The sequence below is a fragment of the Myotis nattereri genome (assembly GCF_964212035.1).
Source record: "Myotis nattereri genome assembly, chromosome: 5".
Classification (NCBI taxonomy): domain Eukaryota; kingdom Metazoa; phylum Chordata; class Mammalia; order Chiroptera; family Vespertilionidae; genus Myotis; species Myotis nattereri.
The window spans coordinates 73,158,336-73,171,174 of NC_138080.1; the positions used below are offsets into that span (position 1 = coordinate 73,158,336).

Sequence of the window (12,839 nt, forward strand, 5' to 3'; positions counted from 1 at the left end):
ATAAGGTCACATGTGAGGTGCTGGGTTAGGACTTCAATGTATCTTTTTAAAAAATTTGTTTATTTTTTGGTTAACCCTCCCCTGAGGATATTGTTCCATTGATTTTGAGAGAGTGGAAGGGAGAGAAACACATCACTGGTGCCTCCCATACACAGCCGGGCAGGGTTGAGCCTGCAACCAAGGTACATGTCCCTGACTGGATGCGACCCTTCAGTCCACAAGCTGATGTTCTACCCGCTGAGCCACACGGGCAAGGGCTCAATGCATCTTTTTGGAGGGATACAATAATGCCTGCAGTTGCCATCCCCTTTAGGAGTGCCATCTTCCTCACCAATCCCTGTCTGCCCTTGAACCTTGAGGCCCAGGGACACCACATGGACTGCTCTTCCGGGGAGAGACCAGGGTGGGGGCGAGCGGATTAGCCGGCCCTGCTCACACGCCTCCGTTTAGAAATCAAGGCTGTGTTGGGCTCAAGTGGATGTGTCTTCACTTTCCCTTATCCCTCGGGCAGCCGGCAGCCTGCAGCTGGTGCAGGTGGAGCACATGAAAGACACCGGGTCGGAATCCACACGTTAGAGCGGGCCCGGCCCAGGAGCAGCCGCGTGAGGTGCACCTGAGAGCAGAAGTCAGGGCGCTGCCTCTCCTGCTTGCTCAGGGCCCGGTGCTCCCTTCTTCCTTCCCTCGGCGCCAGGCACGCGCCGGCGGGGTCAGGGTCAGAGCGACGAGACCGCTGCAGTCGGCTCCCTTCCCCCGGCGGGCGGGGGGCGCTCTCCGGAGCCTCCTGCTGTTCGATGCCGCGGAGCCGCGCAGGGGTCCGGGTGGGCGGTCTCCGGTCTCCGGTGCTCTCACTCCGGTGCTCCCGGGGTGGGAGTGCGTGAGCAGCAGGAGCGGGAGGCCCAAGCCCGGCCCCCGACAGCACGTGACAAGCCTCATCTGAGGGCAGGTTTTCTACGGACAAGCTCGGAAATTGTGGGAAGATTCCCCATCCTCCCCCCACCCCAAATATTACCTCTTCGGAATCTCTACTTTTCTAAGGGCCCCTGCAGGCTTTCGGTTTTTTTCTCCTAAAATCTTGAGGGTGAGATTGAATTCACAAAACTACAAGTGAATTAGAGTTTATTAAGTAGGAAGTGGAGAAAGTGCGGCAGAAATTAAAGTATGCAATACCCAAACCGAACCAGATTCCAGAAACAAGTATCAATTGGCCGCTTCCTCCCCCACGGGCCCGGCGCTGGCCGGGGGAGAGGAGGGAAGGAGTTCCGTGGCAGGGCCGCTGGCTGCTCCGGGGCTGGGGCTCATCTCCGCGGGGCTTTCCGGGCTCAGGGTCTAGACTTCAGCGCGGAGACCGCCAGTCCCGCTAGGACGGCTGCAACCGTGAAGCCCTGGGCGGCGATCCGGGTGCGCATCATGAGCTGGGAGCGCTGGCTCTGACCCCGGTGGAAGCAGTATAGGCCGTAGGTCAGGGCGGCCGCCGTGCCCAGGCAGCCTGAGGAGGGTACAAAGCAGGTGGGGGTGGCAGGCCCGGCCCAAGAGGCCCCTCCCCGCTTTGGACCTTCTGTCTCCTGAGTTGAGGTCTCAGAACCCGAGCGGGGCGGGGTGGAGGCTGGAGGGGCTGGTCCCGGCAGGGTCCCGGAGTTACAGAGCCCGCCCCCTCGACCGGCTCCTGCACCAATCAGGTTCGCCACATCTCCGGCCCCTTCTCGTTCCGGTGTCCCCCTGGCGTCCCCCTGGCGTCCCCGGTCCTTCACTATTTCACTTCCCCCGAGAGCTCTGCCCTCTCCATCTACAGTTCCTTCTGTACCCGCTTACCTATGGGTACCATTGGGTTCTCGCGAGTCTTGCGAAGGAACTTTTCCTTGAAGCTTTCCGGATTGCTATAGACACTGGGGCTAAAACCCTCAATAACTGGGGGCTGCGATGGTTCAAAGGGTGCCTCCGGAGTCATGGGGCCAGGAGTCGCCATGTCTCGGGTAACGGCAGCTGGAGAAAATTCGGACACTATACCCCGCCTCCCGATGAAGTCATGAAAGGGGGCGGAGGAAAGGACTTTACTGAGCGTTGTACGCAGGCGTATCCGCTCATTGCATTCTGGGAGCCGTAGTAATCAGCATGGTATCGCTCTCGGGGAGGACTACATTTCCCAGAAAGCCTGCGAAGCCCAGCGCGTGCCCGCTGGAAGGAGTCCGCTACTCGAGGTGCTGGAAGTGAAGGTGCGGAGTCTGAATTGCGGGTGCGGTGGTCAGCGGGATGCTCAAAGGCGAAGGGGAAGACCCGGAGGCAGAAGTTCGGCTACAGTGTTAACCGGAGCGTCTTAACCGAAATGCTAGACGGATGGCAGCGCCATGGATCGGGTAGTGAGGCAGCCGGGGTTCAGGAAACGGGGCCTGCCCTTGACTGAGACTTCCTGGAGCCTGGATTTATGGCAAGGCGGGGTATGTTACTACAGATGAAACCCCCATGGAATCAAAGTACCCCAGAGTAGGCTGGGCAAAGCAGGCTTGCTCAGTGGCAGCAGAGCATCACTAGTTCAGGGGAAAGGCGGGCAGCTCTGAGACCTGTTCTGCCTCCACCTGCAGAGCATCTGAGGAGGAAACCCCAGGCACAGAGTGGGAGAAAGTGGCCCAGAGCAGCTGCTTTGGGCAGGAGAGTGGGAAGCAGTTAGTTACCTACAAGTAAGTACCTGTAAGACTGTCAGCTGATTTCTCAGTAGCAACTTTGCAGGCCAAAATGGAGTGGCAAGTGTTGTGGAGTGACATTTGCGAGAATAAGACCACCGACTCCAATTAAGTCTTAAACAGCAAGCGAGGATTTATTGAGCTGGCCAGCGACTACAGTTACAGCACCCTGCCGAAACAGAGGCTGAACTGCCGTGCCGACTACAGGAGTTACATTTTTAAAAAAATATATTTTATTGATTTTTTTACAGAGGGGAAGGGAGAGGGATAGAGAATTAGAAACATTGATGAGAGAGAGAAACATCAATCAGCTGCCTCCTGCACACCCCCTACTGGGGATGTTGCCTGCAACCAAGGTACATGCCCTTGACCGGAATCGAACCTGGGACTTTTCAATCTGCAGGCCGGCGCTCTATCCACTGAGCCAAACTGGTTAGGGCAGGAGTTACATTTTATTTATTTATTTATTTTTTCGATTGTCTGAAATTTCTATAACCTTGCTCCAGATGCAGCAGGGCAAGGCCTCAAACGGTTCCAAAATGTTCTAGCAAGCACTGTAGAGGGGTTACATTTTATTTTATTTTATTTATTTATTTTTTAAAATATATTTTATTGATTTTTTTACAGAGAGGAAGGGAGAGAGATAGAAACATCAATGAGAGAGAAACATCGATCAGCTGCCTCCTGCACATCTCCCACTGGGGATGTGCCCGAAACCCAGGTACATGCCCTTGACCGGAATCGAACCTAGGACCTTTCAGTCCGCAGGCCAATGCTCTATCCACTGAGCCAAACCGATTTTGGCAGGGTTACATTTTATTATTAAATTTTGTGGAGGCCCAGAGAAAAATGTGTCTTTCAAATTCTGGGCCCCACAATATGGAGGAAACTGTCTTTATTTATACTTTTTTCAGTCCTTTGTCTCCCAGATTTGGAATGAGACTTCCAGGCCTTCTGAGAAAGAAGGCCTGCATGCTGGGAAGGGGCCTTGAGACCATATCTCAAGGCCTGGCCTGATGTCAGTACCTTCCTATCTATGTGTTTTAGGAACAGACAGCACAGCATGACCCGTCTGGCCAAAGCGCCAGATATGCAGCCTACCACAGCAAGAAGTATTCAAAGTGGCTTTTTGCTGCTGTGGCAACAGCCATGAGTATGATCAGGCTTCAAAAGAGGTTTGTCTCCAGTGTCTTCTGCTGTGGCTAAAAGAAGGTCTGGTTGGACCCCAAGGAGACCAATGAAATTGCCAATGCCAACTCCTGTCAGTAGATTCAGAAGCTGATCAAAGGTAGGCTGATCATTTGGAAGCCTGTGACTGTCCATTCCCGATGGACAGAAAAACACCTTGGCTTGCAGGAAGAGCAGGCATATGGGCTTAAGTAAGCAAAAGGGCTGAGAAAGTAACCTGGTTGAGGTGGATGAGAATTCCTTGCCGGCTACTCAGAAGATACCGTGAACCTAAGAAGATTGACTGTCACATGTACCACAGCCTGTACCTGAAAGTGAAGGGTAACATTCAAAAACAAGCTGAAGGCAGACAAGGCTTGCAAGTGGCTTCTGGCTGACCAGGCTGAGGCCCAGAGGTCTAAAACCAAGGAAGCTTGCAAGCGCCGTGAAGAGCAGCTCCAGGCCAAGAAGGAGAAATCATCAAGCCTGTCCAAGGAGCCCGAGCCAGTTTGACTCAGTGGATAGAGCGTTCAATTCAGGTCAACGGCATGTACCTTGGAGGTCTATCTCTCCTTCTGCCTTCTACTCCCTCTACAAATTAATGGAAGCCCTAACCGGTTTGGCTCAGTGGATAGAGTGTCGGCCTGTGGACTGAAAGGTCCCAGGTTCGGTTCCGGTCAAGGGCATGTACCTGGGTTGCGGGCACATCCCCAGTAGGAGGTGTGCAGGAGGCAGCCGATCCATGTTTCTCTCTCATCGATGTTTCTAACTCTCTATCCGTCTCCCTTCCTCTCTGTAAAAGTTAATAAAATATATTTTTAAAAATTAATGGAAAAATATCCCCGGGTGAGGATTAAAAAAAAAAAATTCAGAGCATTCAGGAGCCAGCATTAGTGTGACTCCCTTGTCTTAAAGGGGATGAGCCCTGAGAGCATGATTGCTTTAAAAAAATAATGTCCAAGGAGAAAGAGACTAAGAAATAAAGCTTCTCTTACCTGTACATAGTGGCCTTGGCAATTACATGGCTCAATCATTTAATAAAAGTAGCCTTGCCGAAACCGGTTTGGCTCAGTGGATGGAGCGTCGGCTTGTGGACTGAGGGGTCCCGGGTTCGATTCCGGTCAAGGGCATGTGCCTGGTTGCGGGCACATCTCCAGTAGGAGATGTGCAGGAGGCGGCTGATCGATGCTTCTCTCTCATCGATGTTTCTGACTCTCTGTCTCTCTCCCTTCCTCTCTGTGGAAAATCAATAAAATATATTTAAAAAATAAATAAAAAAAAATATAGTGAAAGAAACTTAAAAAAAAAAAAGTAGCCTTTATCTACCTAAAAAATTTTAAAAAAAAATTCAACGTGATGAAAAGCAAGGACCTACAACCAAGATTATTACCCAGCAATGAAGATCACTACCTTCATTTAGAATTGAAGGTCAGAAAAAGAGTTTCCCAGATAAGAAAAAGTTAAAGGAATTCATCGCCACCAAACCAGTGTTACATGAAATGTTGAATTGAAGAAGGCAAAAAAAAGATTAAAAAATATGAATAAAATGGCAATAAATACATATCTATCAACAATTGAATCTAAAAATCAAACAAGCAGAACAGAAACAGAACATAGAGAACATTTTGACGGTTGCAAAATGGGTTGGGTGTTAGGGGAATGGGTGAAAAATGTGAAGGGATTTAGAAGTACAAATTGGTTACAGTATAGTCATGGGGGTATAAAATGAGAATATAGCTTTAGGCCCTAGGGCAGGGGTGGGCAACCCCTGGCACGTGTGCCAAACATGGCACGTCAGTAATTTTTGCTGGCATGTGAAACCCTCTCTTACAATCTTCCATTTACAATTGTGAATCTTTGTTCTCAGTGATGAATTTTGTTAAGTCTCATAATAGGAGTAGCCTGACGGATGAAAGTAGTAACTCGTGTATATCTCTGAAGGTCATGAAATATAAATCTGATGTAAAATCTCTGTCATCAGTGATGCAGCAGCAAAAGTCCCACTGATAATATCAAACGGAGTCATAAAGTTTTCTGTCGGACTATCAGTGTATATGTATACATTAAAATAAATGTATTTTTTATCATCATACACTTTGTTGCTCGAATGAATTTTATTATTTCTTCAAGGTTCTTCACATACGTACACCTTAAGAGATATCAAGTAGGTGTAACATGTTCTCAAAAAATTAGGGTTGGCACGCAGAAGAATTTTGAGTCAGAGATTTTGCTGGTTTTGGTATGCACTCACAAAAAGGTTGCCCACCCCTGCCCTAGGGAATATAGTCTATAGTCTAATTGTTATTAGATGGGTATGAGATTTTTCTGGGATGATCCCTTAATAGTTTTATAATGTATAGTCCGCTGGGGTGTACACCTAAAAAGAATACAATATTGTATGTCAACTGTAATTGAAAAGTAAAAAATGATTAAAAATAATGACTATCCCAGGAATATAAAATACAGCATAGGAAGTCAGTAATATTGTAATAGGCATGTATGGTTTAGATGGGTACTAATTAGGGTATCACTTCATAAAGTATATAAATGTCTAATCACTATCTTATACACTTGAAACATAAGTTGTCAGCTGTAATTGAAAAATAGATTAAAAAAATAAGTGACCATTGAGGCATGCCAGTGATGTAGAGTGGGGCTTAGATAGGAAAGGTTGGTCAAGGCAGGGTTCCTGGTGTTGACAAAGTCCTCTCCTTCTGAGGTCAGTTTTCCTGCTCCAATGAGGTTCTACCCTCATCGCTGGTCCAGCCTTCGCCATTTCTCTGGTCCATTCTCTTCCTGGTTACCCCTGGCGACACAGGTCCTCCCCTATTTAATTTCATTCTCCTCACCTGCCTGCACCCCTCCCCCCATCACTGTTCTGCTGGTGGTTTGCAGTTCCTTCGGCACCCTTGCACCTACGGGCACTTTTGGGTTTTCCCGGGTCTCTCCTTAGATCTTTTCCTGCAGTGGTTCTCAACCTTCTGGCCCTTTAAATAGTTTTTCATGTTGTGACCCAACCATAAATTTTTTTTTTATAAAATTATTTTTGTTGCTACTTCATAACTGTAATGTTGCTACTGTTATGAATCACAGTGTAAATATCTGATATGCAGGATGGTATTAGGTTACCCCTGTGAAAGGGTCGTTCGGTCGCGACCCACAGGTTGAGAACCCCTGCCTTAGAGCTTTGTGCTGTTGTAGGGTACTCCCTTCCAGAGCCTACCCTGCAGCCCGTGCCATCGCCCCTGAGCATCAGGGTGTCTGCACACTCCCCCCTCCGTCTCATCCTTGTTCTGGCCTAGGCCGAGGCGCCTGCTGGAAAGGACAGAAAGCTGTCCTCTTGCTGGAAGCCGGTCCATCCTTGCTGCTTGACACAGTCGCTGCAGGGAAGAAACATCTGCACAGCATATGTTTCAAGGGACCTGGTGTATATGGCATACTGTTCTTAATGTTTGCCCACCTTCTTAGCGCTATGTGTTTTAACCAAGGTCACCTCTCCGAGAAAGGTTGTTTCCCCAGGTGGGGATTTTTCCTTGGAGTTAGGGAGGGAATAAAACCCCTTAACTAAGTGCCAGGTGGGTAGTTAACCACCTTAACTACAAACAATCACGCTTAAGCTACATAATCTTTACTTAGGATAATCTTCAATTACTTCCTTGTAGCTTAACAGAACAATAGAGTAGTGACTTTGGAATGGAGATAACAAACGCCCTAACCTTTGGAATAGAATGGATAGGATTAAAATCAACTGGTATAAATACAGATGTAACAGGAGAGTAAAGACAGGACCTGGCTAGGCTGCTGATCAACTGAATGCACTGTCTCCGTGTCATTCCTTCTCCGTGGATTCTGTCCAGACCTTTGGGAACCCCTGGACCTGCTGGGGCTGGACCCCAACATCCTCTGAGTTCCAGCCTCGGGGGATTCAGCAGCAAAACCGACGAGTGAGTCGCCACTTCCAGGCAGAACACCAGGACTTCCCTTTGCTCACTTACAGGGTATCGGTCAGTCTTCAGCCTCCCACGCCCAGAAGACCCTCCCTTCCCCTATCCGGTCCGGGCTACGAAGGACCCTAGGAAGGCAGCGGGAGAGAAAACCCCGGTTCGGGGGCGGGGGGCTCTTCCCGGACCAGACCGCCGCCAACGAGGGAAGCCCATCGCTGCCCGCCCCCGCCAGCAGCGGCCGAGCGTCCCCCGCACCCTCCGGGCCTGGCTCCTGCGAGGAGACCGAGGCCCACAGGAGCCCAGTAAACCAGCACGGAGACAGTCGGCGGCTCCATCCCCATCGGCGGCTCCGCCCACAGAGGCGAGGTTGAAAGGGCCGGGCGGGCCCACCTGCGCCGCACAGCCCACCGCTCCCGCGCCCAGGCCACACCCACTCGGGGCGGGCGCCTGAGCCAGTTCCGCCCGCGGCGGGCGAAGCGGCTTTAAGCGGGGGCGGGACCGCGCGCGGCGGCCTGAGTTTCGCGTGTGGCCGTGGGGCCGAGCTGCAGGAGGCCGCCCGCCGAAATCGGAGTCATCGTGGGCGAGGAGCGGATCGGCCCCGGGAGGTGCGTGCGGCGGCTACGACGGGTGCGGCGCGATCCAGGCGTGGGGAGGACTCCGCGGGAGGGAGGCCGGCCCAGCCAGCCCTCGCGCGATCCGCGCCAGCACCCTCCGCGGGAGGCGGAGGTTCGTGGCGCGGAAGTTGGCCCTCGGCGCTCGCCGTAGCCCGGCCCCGGGAGGCGGGCGCTCGGCGTCTGGGGACGGTGACAAAAGGAGGGAAGCGGAGGGGCGTCTGAGCCCGGGAAGATAGAGCGTGGGGCGGGAGCGCCGTTCCCCGAGCGACCCGGCGAGCCTGCCCCCTCCCGGCCTCCAGCGGGCACCTGGCTCGCCGGCCCGGGCTCGCAGAGCGGAGGTAGCGGCGAGGACAGCGCCCCCTCTGGCCCGGCGGCGCCGCCTCGGGTCCGGCGCGGTGGTGGGAGGCGGGGCCGTTTGCCCGGGTGCGGGTGCGGGTGCGGGCCGCCCGGCTGGGTCTTCCCACCGGGGGCCGGACGCGGGGCCTCCCCGGGCGCCGGGCCTGGCTCCTCGGCCTCCGGGGGCTCTCGGAGCTGCTCGCCTCCGGACCTGCGGGATGGGGCGTTTTTGCACCGTGGGGTCCCTCCCAGGCCGGAAAGCGGAGCCAGGCCTCTCTGGGCCCTGGGGAATGGAAGAGTTAGCGAATTCGATGAAAAAAAAATAAAAGTGGGGGGTGTGTGTGGGGGGAGAGATCCAAGCTTTTAAGAAATATGGGGAGGACCAGAAATTTCTTAGGCAGGGAGGGGCCGTGACCCTGAGTCTTGGGTTCCGGGGCTGGGCCGGGGGTGTGGGGCTTTCTGCCTTTGGAGGAGGGTCCGGTCCTCATCCCGTGGGATTGACAGGCGCCCTCCCTTGGGTCCCGCTGGGCCTTTTCCGGCCTCGAGGCCGGGGAGCGGGCTTCTGGGGGCTGTGCTGGCGGGACGGCTGTGGGTGTCCCCCATCGGGGCGGTGCTGGGTGCGGGGAGAGCGGCCCGCGGGGCTTTGTGGTGTCAGGGTGTCCCCATCGCTTGGGGCAGAACTTCTCAAAGGCTGCGGAAGGGTTATTGGTGTGCCTCTTGGGAAAGGCAGGAAACTGCTCTTGAGGCAGTGAGATTAGATATATACCAGGAGGACGAGTAAAAGCGATTTCCCCAGGTTCTCTGGAGACTTTCCTGAGGACTTTTAAAATAGAGCCTGAAGTTTCCCTCTGTTTTCCAGTGTGAAGTGGCACTTCTCAAAGTATTGGCAACAGCCTCTTCCCGGCTCACCCAGGTGCTTTGTTAGAGCATTTTTCCCCATTTATTAAATGAGCATTTAAAAATATGTCTTTATTGATTTCAGAGAGAGGGAAGGGGAGGGAGAGAGAGAGAAACGTCAATGATGAGAATCTTTGATCGGCTGCCTCCTGCATGGCCCTTACTGAGGATCGAGCCTGCAACCCCTGTATGTGCTCGAATTCACGTGACCTCCTGGTTCAAGGGTTGATGTTCAACCATTGAGCTACGCTGGCCGGGCATTTTTTGAGTGCCTACTATGTGCCAGCTGCAAACACTTTACAGCTTCCTGGACTCCTCACTGAACCACTGTCTCCGGGTGATGCTTGGGAATCCACTTTTGATACCTGGTGATTTAAATAAAGTACGAGTTCGCGTGTCACCTCTGACACGCGTGTCATAGGTTCGCCATCACTGATTTATATGGTGTCCATGGCCGAGTAGCCTAAAATATTTACTATCTGGCAGTTTGTCGACCTCTGGCTTAGGAAAAGGAGGAAATATGGTAGAAAAAAAGCATCTGTCTAGAAAAGTTGTGTTTAAAAAATTAATAGATAAAATGGGCTTAGGTAAAGTTTATTTTATATTTTTTCTAATCCTCACCAAGGACGTTTTTTTCCGTTGATTTTCAGCGAGACTGGAAGGGAGGGAGGGGTGAGACGGGCAGAGGCAGAGGTGCAGAGAGAGAGAAACGTGGATGTGAGAGAGACACATGGATTGGGTGCCTCCCACACCCCAACGTGGGGCCAGGGATTGAGCCTGCAACTGAGGTACGTGCCCTTGACTGGAATTGGACCCAGGACCCTTCCATCCACAAGCTGAGGTCTATTCACTATAATGCAAAATGTTTTATAGTCTTTTGAGGTTATTATAATACACTCTACAAACTGGCTAGGGTGTAAATTTTATTTTTATAAAAACAGGGAATGGTGTATTCTAGATTAATGCAAAGCATCTAGATAAATTTAGGCATTTAAGTAGGATTTTCATAGAGATTGTGAACCTGTGCCTTTAATAAATTGGTAACTTATGTTTCTTTTCATAGAGTGGGTGGACTCATGGACCTGATACTTTTCTCCTGAGAAATAAACTAGATCAAAAGAAAAATGGCATTTGTTGCAACACAAGGGGCCACAGTGGTTGACCAAACCACTCTGATGAAAAAATATCTTCAGTTTGTGGCAGCTCTCACAGATGTAATTACCCGTGAGTTGATCCTTTTTGTCATTAAGAAATGCATTAATTTGACTCATTCATCTCAGTTCAAAGAATGTGCACATGAAGATAAATAATAACATTAACTTCTATCCGAATTTCCTTTCTCTGCCTTGTGGAGAAGCAAAGTGATGATCATTACTGGCTGGAGCCCTGAAGAGGCACACTGTGTTTGTGTGTGTGTGTGTGTGTGTGTATCTGTCCTTGTCTGTGCATGTACACATGTGTCTGAGAGTATGAATGTGCGTGACTGGTTGTAGGGAACTAGTTATGTGCCTTCTGTTGGACTATGACAGTCAAACTGATAAGATCTGATTGCTTCTCTTATTAAATCCAGTAATTTTGAGATCATCCTTAACATAATTTCAATTACCTGATATTTTTTTGCTTATTTTACAGCTGATGAAACAAAGTTAAAAATGATGCAAGAAGTTAGCGAAAATTTTGAGGTATGATCTTTATATTTTAGGCTTTTCATTTTGAGCTAAATATTGTCCTGGGCTTTTCTATTGCTTTTCTGTCAATCTTTCTACTATAGTAACAAAAAAACATCTCTGCTAATGTACTTTATTGTATTCTAAAAGTGAAATTTGCAAGTTTGTACACAGTGTTGTCCAACTTGTTCATACTAGTGATACTTGCCTTGGTTTTGGTTGTTTAATATTTTCTTTTTTCTCTTTTTTTTCTTTATTTTAGAGAGAGGAGGGAAGAGAGAGAGAGAGAGAGAGAGAGAGAGAGAGAGAAACATCGATTTGTTGCATCGATTATTTATGCATTCATTGGTTGATTCTTGTATGTGCCCTGTCTGGCAATCAAAACCGGAACCTTGGCATATTGGGATGATGCTCTAACCAACTGAGCTACCCGGCCAGGGCACTTTTTTTTTTTTTTTTTAAATTAAGTGTATTTTATTTACTCACACCAGGGCATAGCCATTCCATTGATTTTTAGAGAGAGTGGAAGGGAAGGGGAGAGACAGAGAGAGATCCATTGATGTGAGAGAGACATATCAATTGGTTTCCTCCCATATGCAACCATTACTGGGGATCGAGCCTGCAACCGAGGTTGGTGCCCTTGGCAGGGAATTGAACCTGGGACTCTTCAGTCTGCAGGCCAACACTCTAACCACTGAGCAACCGGCTAGGCCGCAGGGGTGGGCAAACTTTTTGACTCGAGGGCCACAATGGGTTCTTAAACTGGACTGGAGGGCCAGAACAAAAGCATGGATGGAGTGTTTGTGTGAACTAATATAAATTCAAAGTAAACATCATTACATAAAAGGGTACAGTCTTTTTTTTTTTTTTTAGTTTTATTCATTTCAAACGGCCGGATCTGGCCCACGGGCTGTAGTTTGCCCACAGCTGGGCTAGGGTGAGGGCACATTTTTTTCATTTTTAAATCTAGTAGCTCTTTTACCCATATATCCTCAGGTTGCATTCAGACTTTTGCTGTGAATTTGTTTGGGCCATAAGTGATATATTTTTATGGAATGAGAACTGGATATCAGTTTTGGCTCTATTATAACTTCTGTGATCTTGATCACACAGTTTTTCCCCCCGCGCTTTACAAACTACAATTATATTGTCCATTAGGTCTCTCAGGCTCTATTCATTTTTCAGTTTTTTTCAATTGTGTATTAGATTGGATAATTTCTAACCACTGCAGTCAAGTTCACTGACTATTTTTCTGTCATCTCTAATCTGCTGGGATGCTATTTTTAAATTTCAGTTTTATATATTTAGTTTTTGCATTTAAAAATTGCAGTTATTGTACTTTCAGTTATAGAATTTTCATGTGGTTCTCTTTTTATTTTTTTATTTTTATTTATTTATTTTTTAAAATATATTTTATTGATTTTTTACAGAGAGGAAGGGAGAGAGATAGAGAGTTAGAAACATCGATGAGAGAGAAACATCGATCAGCTGCCTCCTGCACATCTCCTACTGGGGATGTGCCCGCAACCCAGGTACATG

The 12,839-nt window shown here is 49.4% G+C and overlaps 2 protein-coding genes and 1 pseudogene across 3 annotated transcripts in view; 2 read left to right on the forward strand and 1 right to left on the reverse strand.

Moving 5' to 3' along the window:
- Positions 1 to 1,099: 1,099 nt before the first annotated feature.
- Positions 1,100 to 2,024, reverse strand: HIGD2A (HIG1 hypoxia inducible domain family member 2A). The gene is made up of 2 exons (XM_081090655.1): positions 1,810 to 2,024; positions 1,100 to 1,486 (listed from the first exon to the last, which is right to left on the reverse strand). The coding sequence occupies exons 1-2, from the start codon at positions 1,961 to 1,963 to the stop codon at positions 1,320 to 1,322; spliced, it is 321 nt and encodes a 106-aa protein (XP_080946781.1). The 5' UTR covers positions 1,964 to 2,024; the 3' UTR covers positions 1,100 to 1,319.
- A 1,800-nt stretch (positions 2,025 to 3,824) lies between these two features.
- LOC308520787 (large ribosomal subunit protein eL19-like) lies at positions 3,825 to 4,457 on the forward strand (annotated as a pseudogene). The gene has a single exon. The product of its transcript is annotated as a large ribosomal subunit protein eL19-like (transcript).
- A 4,163-nt stretch (positions 4,458 to 8,620) lies between these two features.
- The window catches only part of TRRAP (transformation/transcription domain associated protein), a 112,617-nt gene continuing 108,398 nt past the window's right edge, over positions 8,621 to 12,839 (forward strand). The window contains exons 1-3 of the mRNA XM_081091181.1: positions 8,621 to 8,738; positions 10,697 to 10,857; positions 11,266 to 11,315. Of these exons, the coding sequence (XP_080947307.1) occupies positions 10,758 to 10,857; positions 11,266 to 11,315 (150 nt within the window). The 5' untranslated portion in view covers positions 8,621 to 8,738; positions 10,697 to 10,757. The remainder of the gene's footprint in view (positions 8,739 to 10,696; positions 10,858 to 11,265; positions 11,316 to 12,839) is intronic.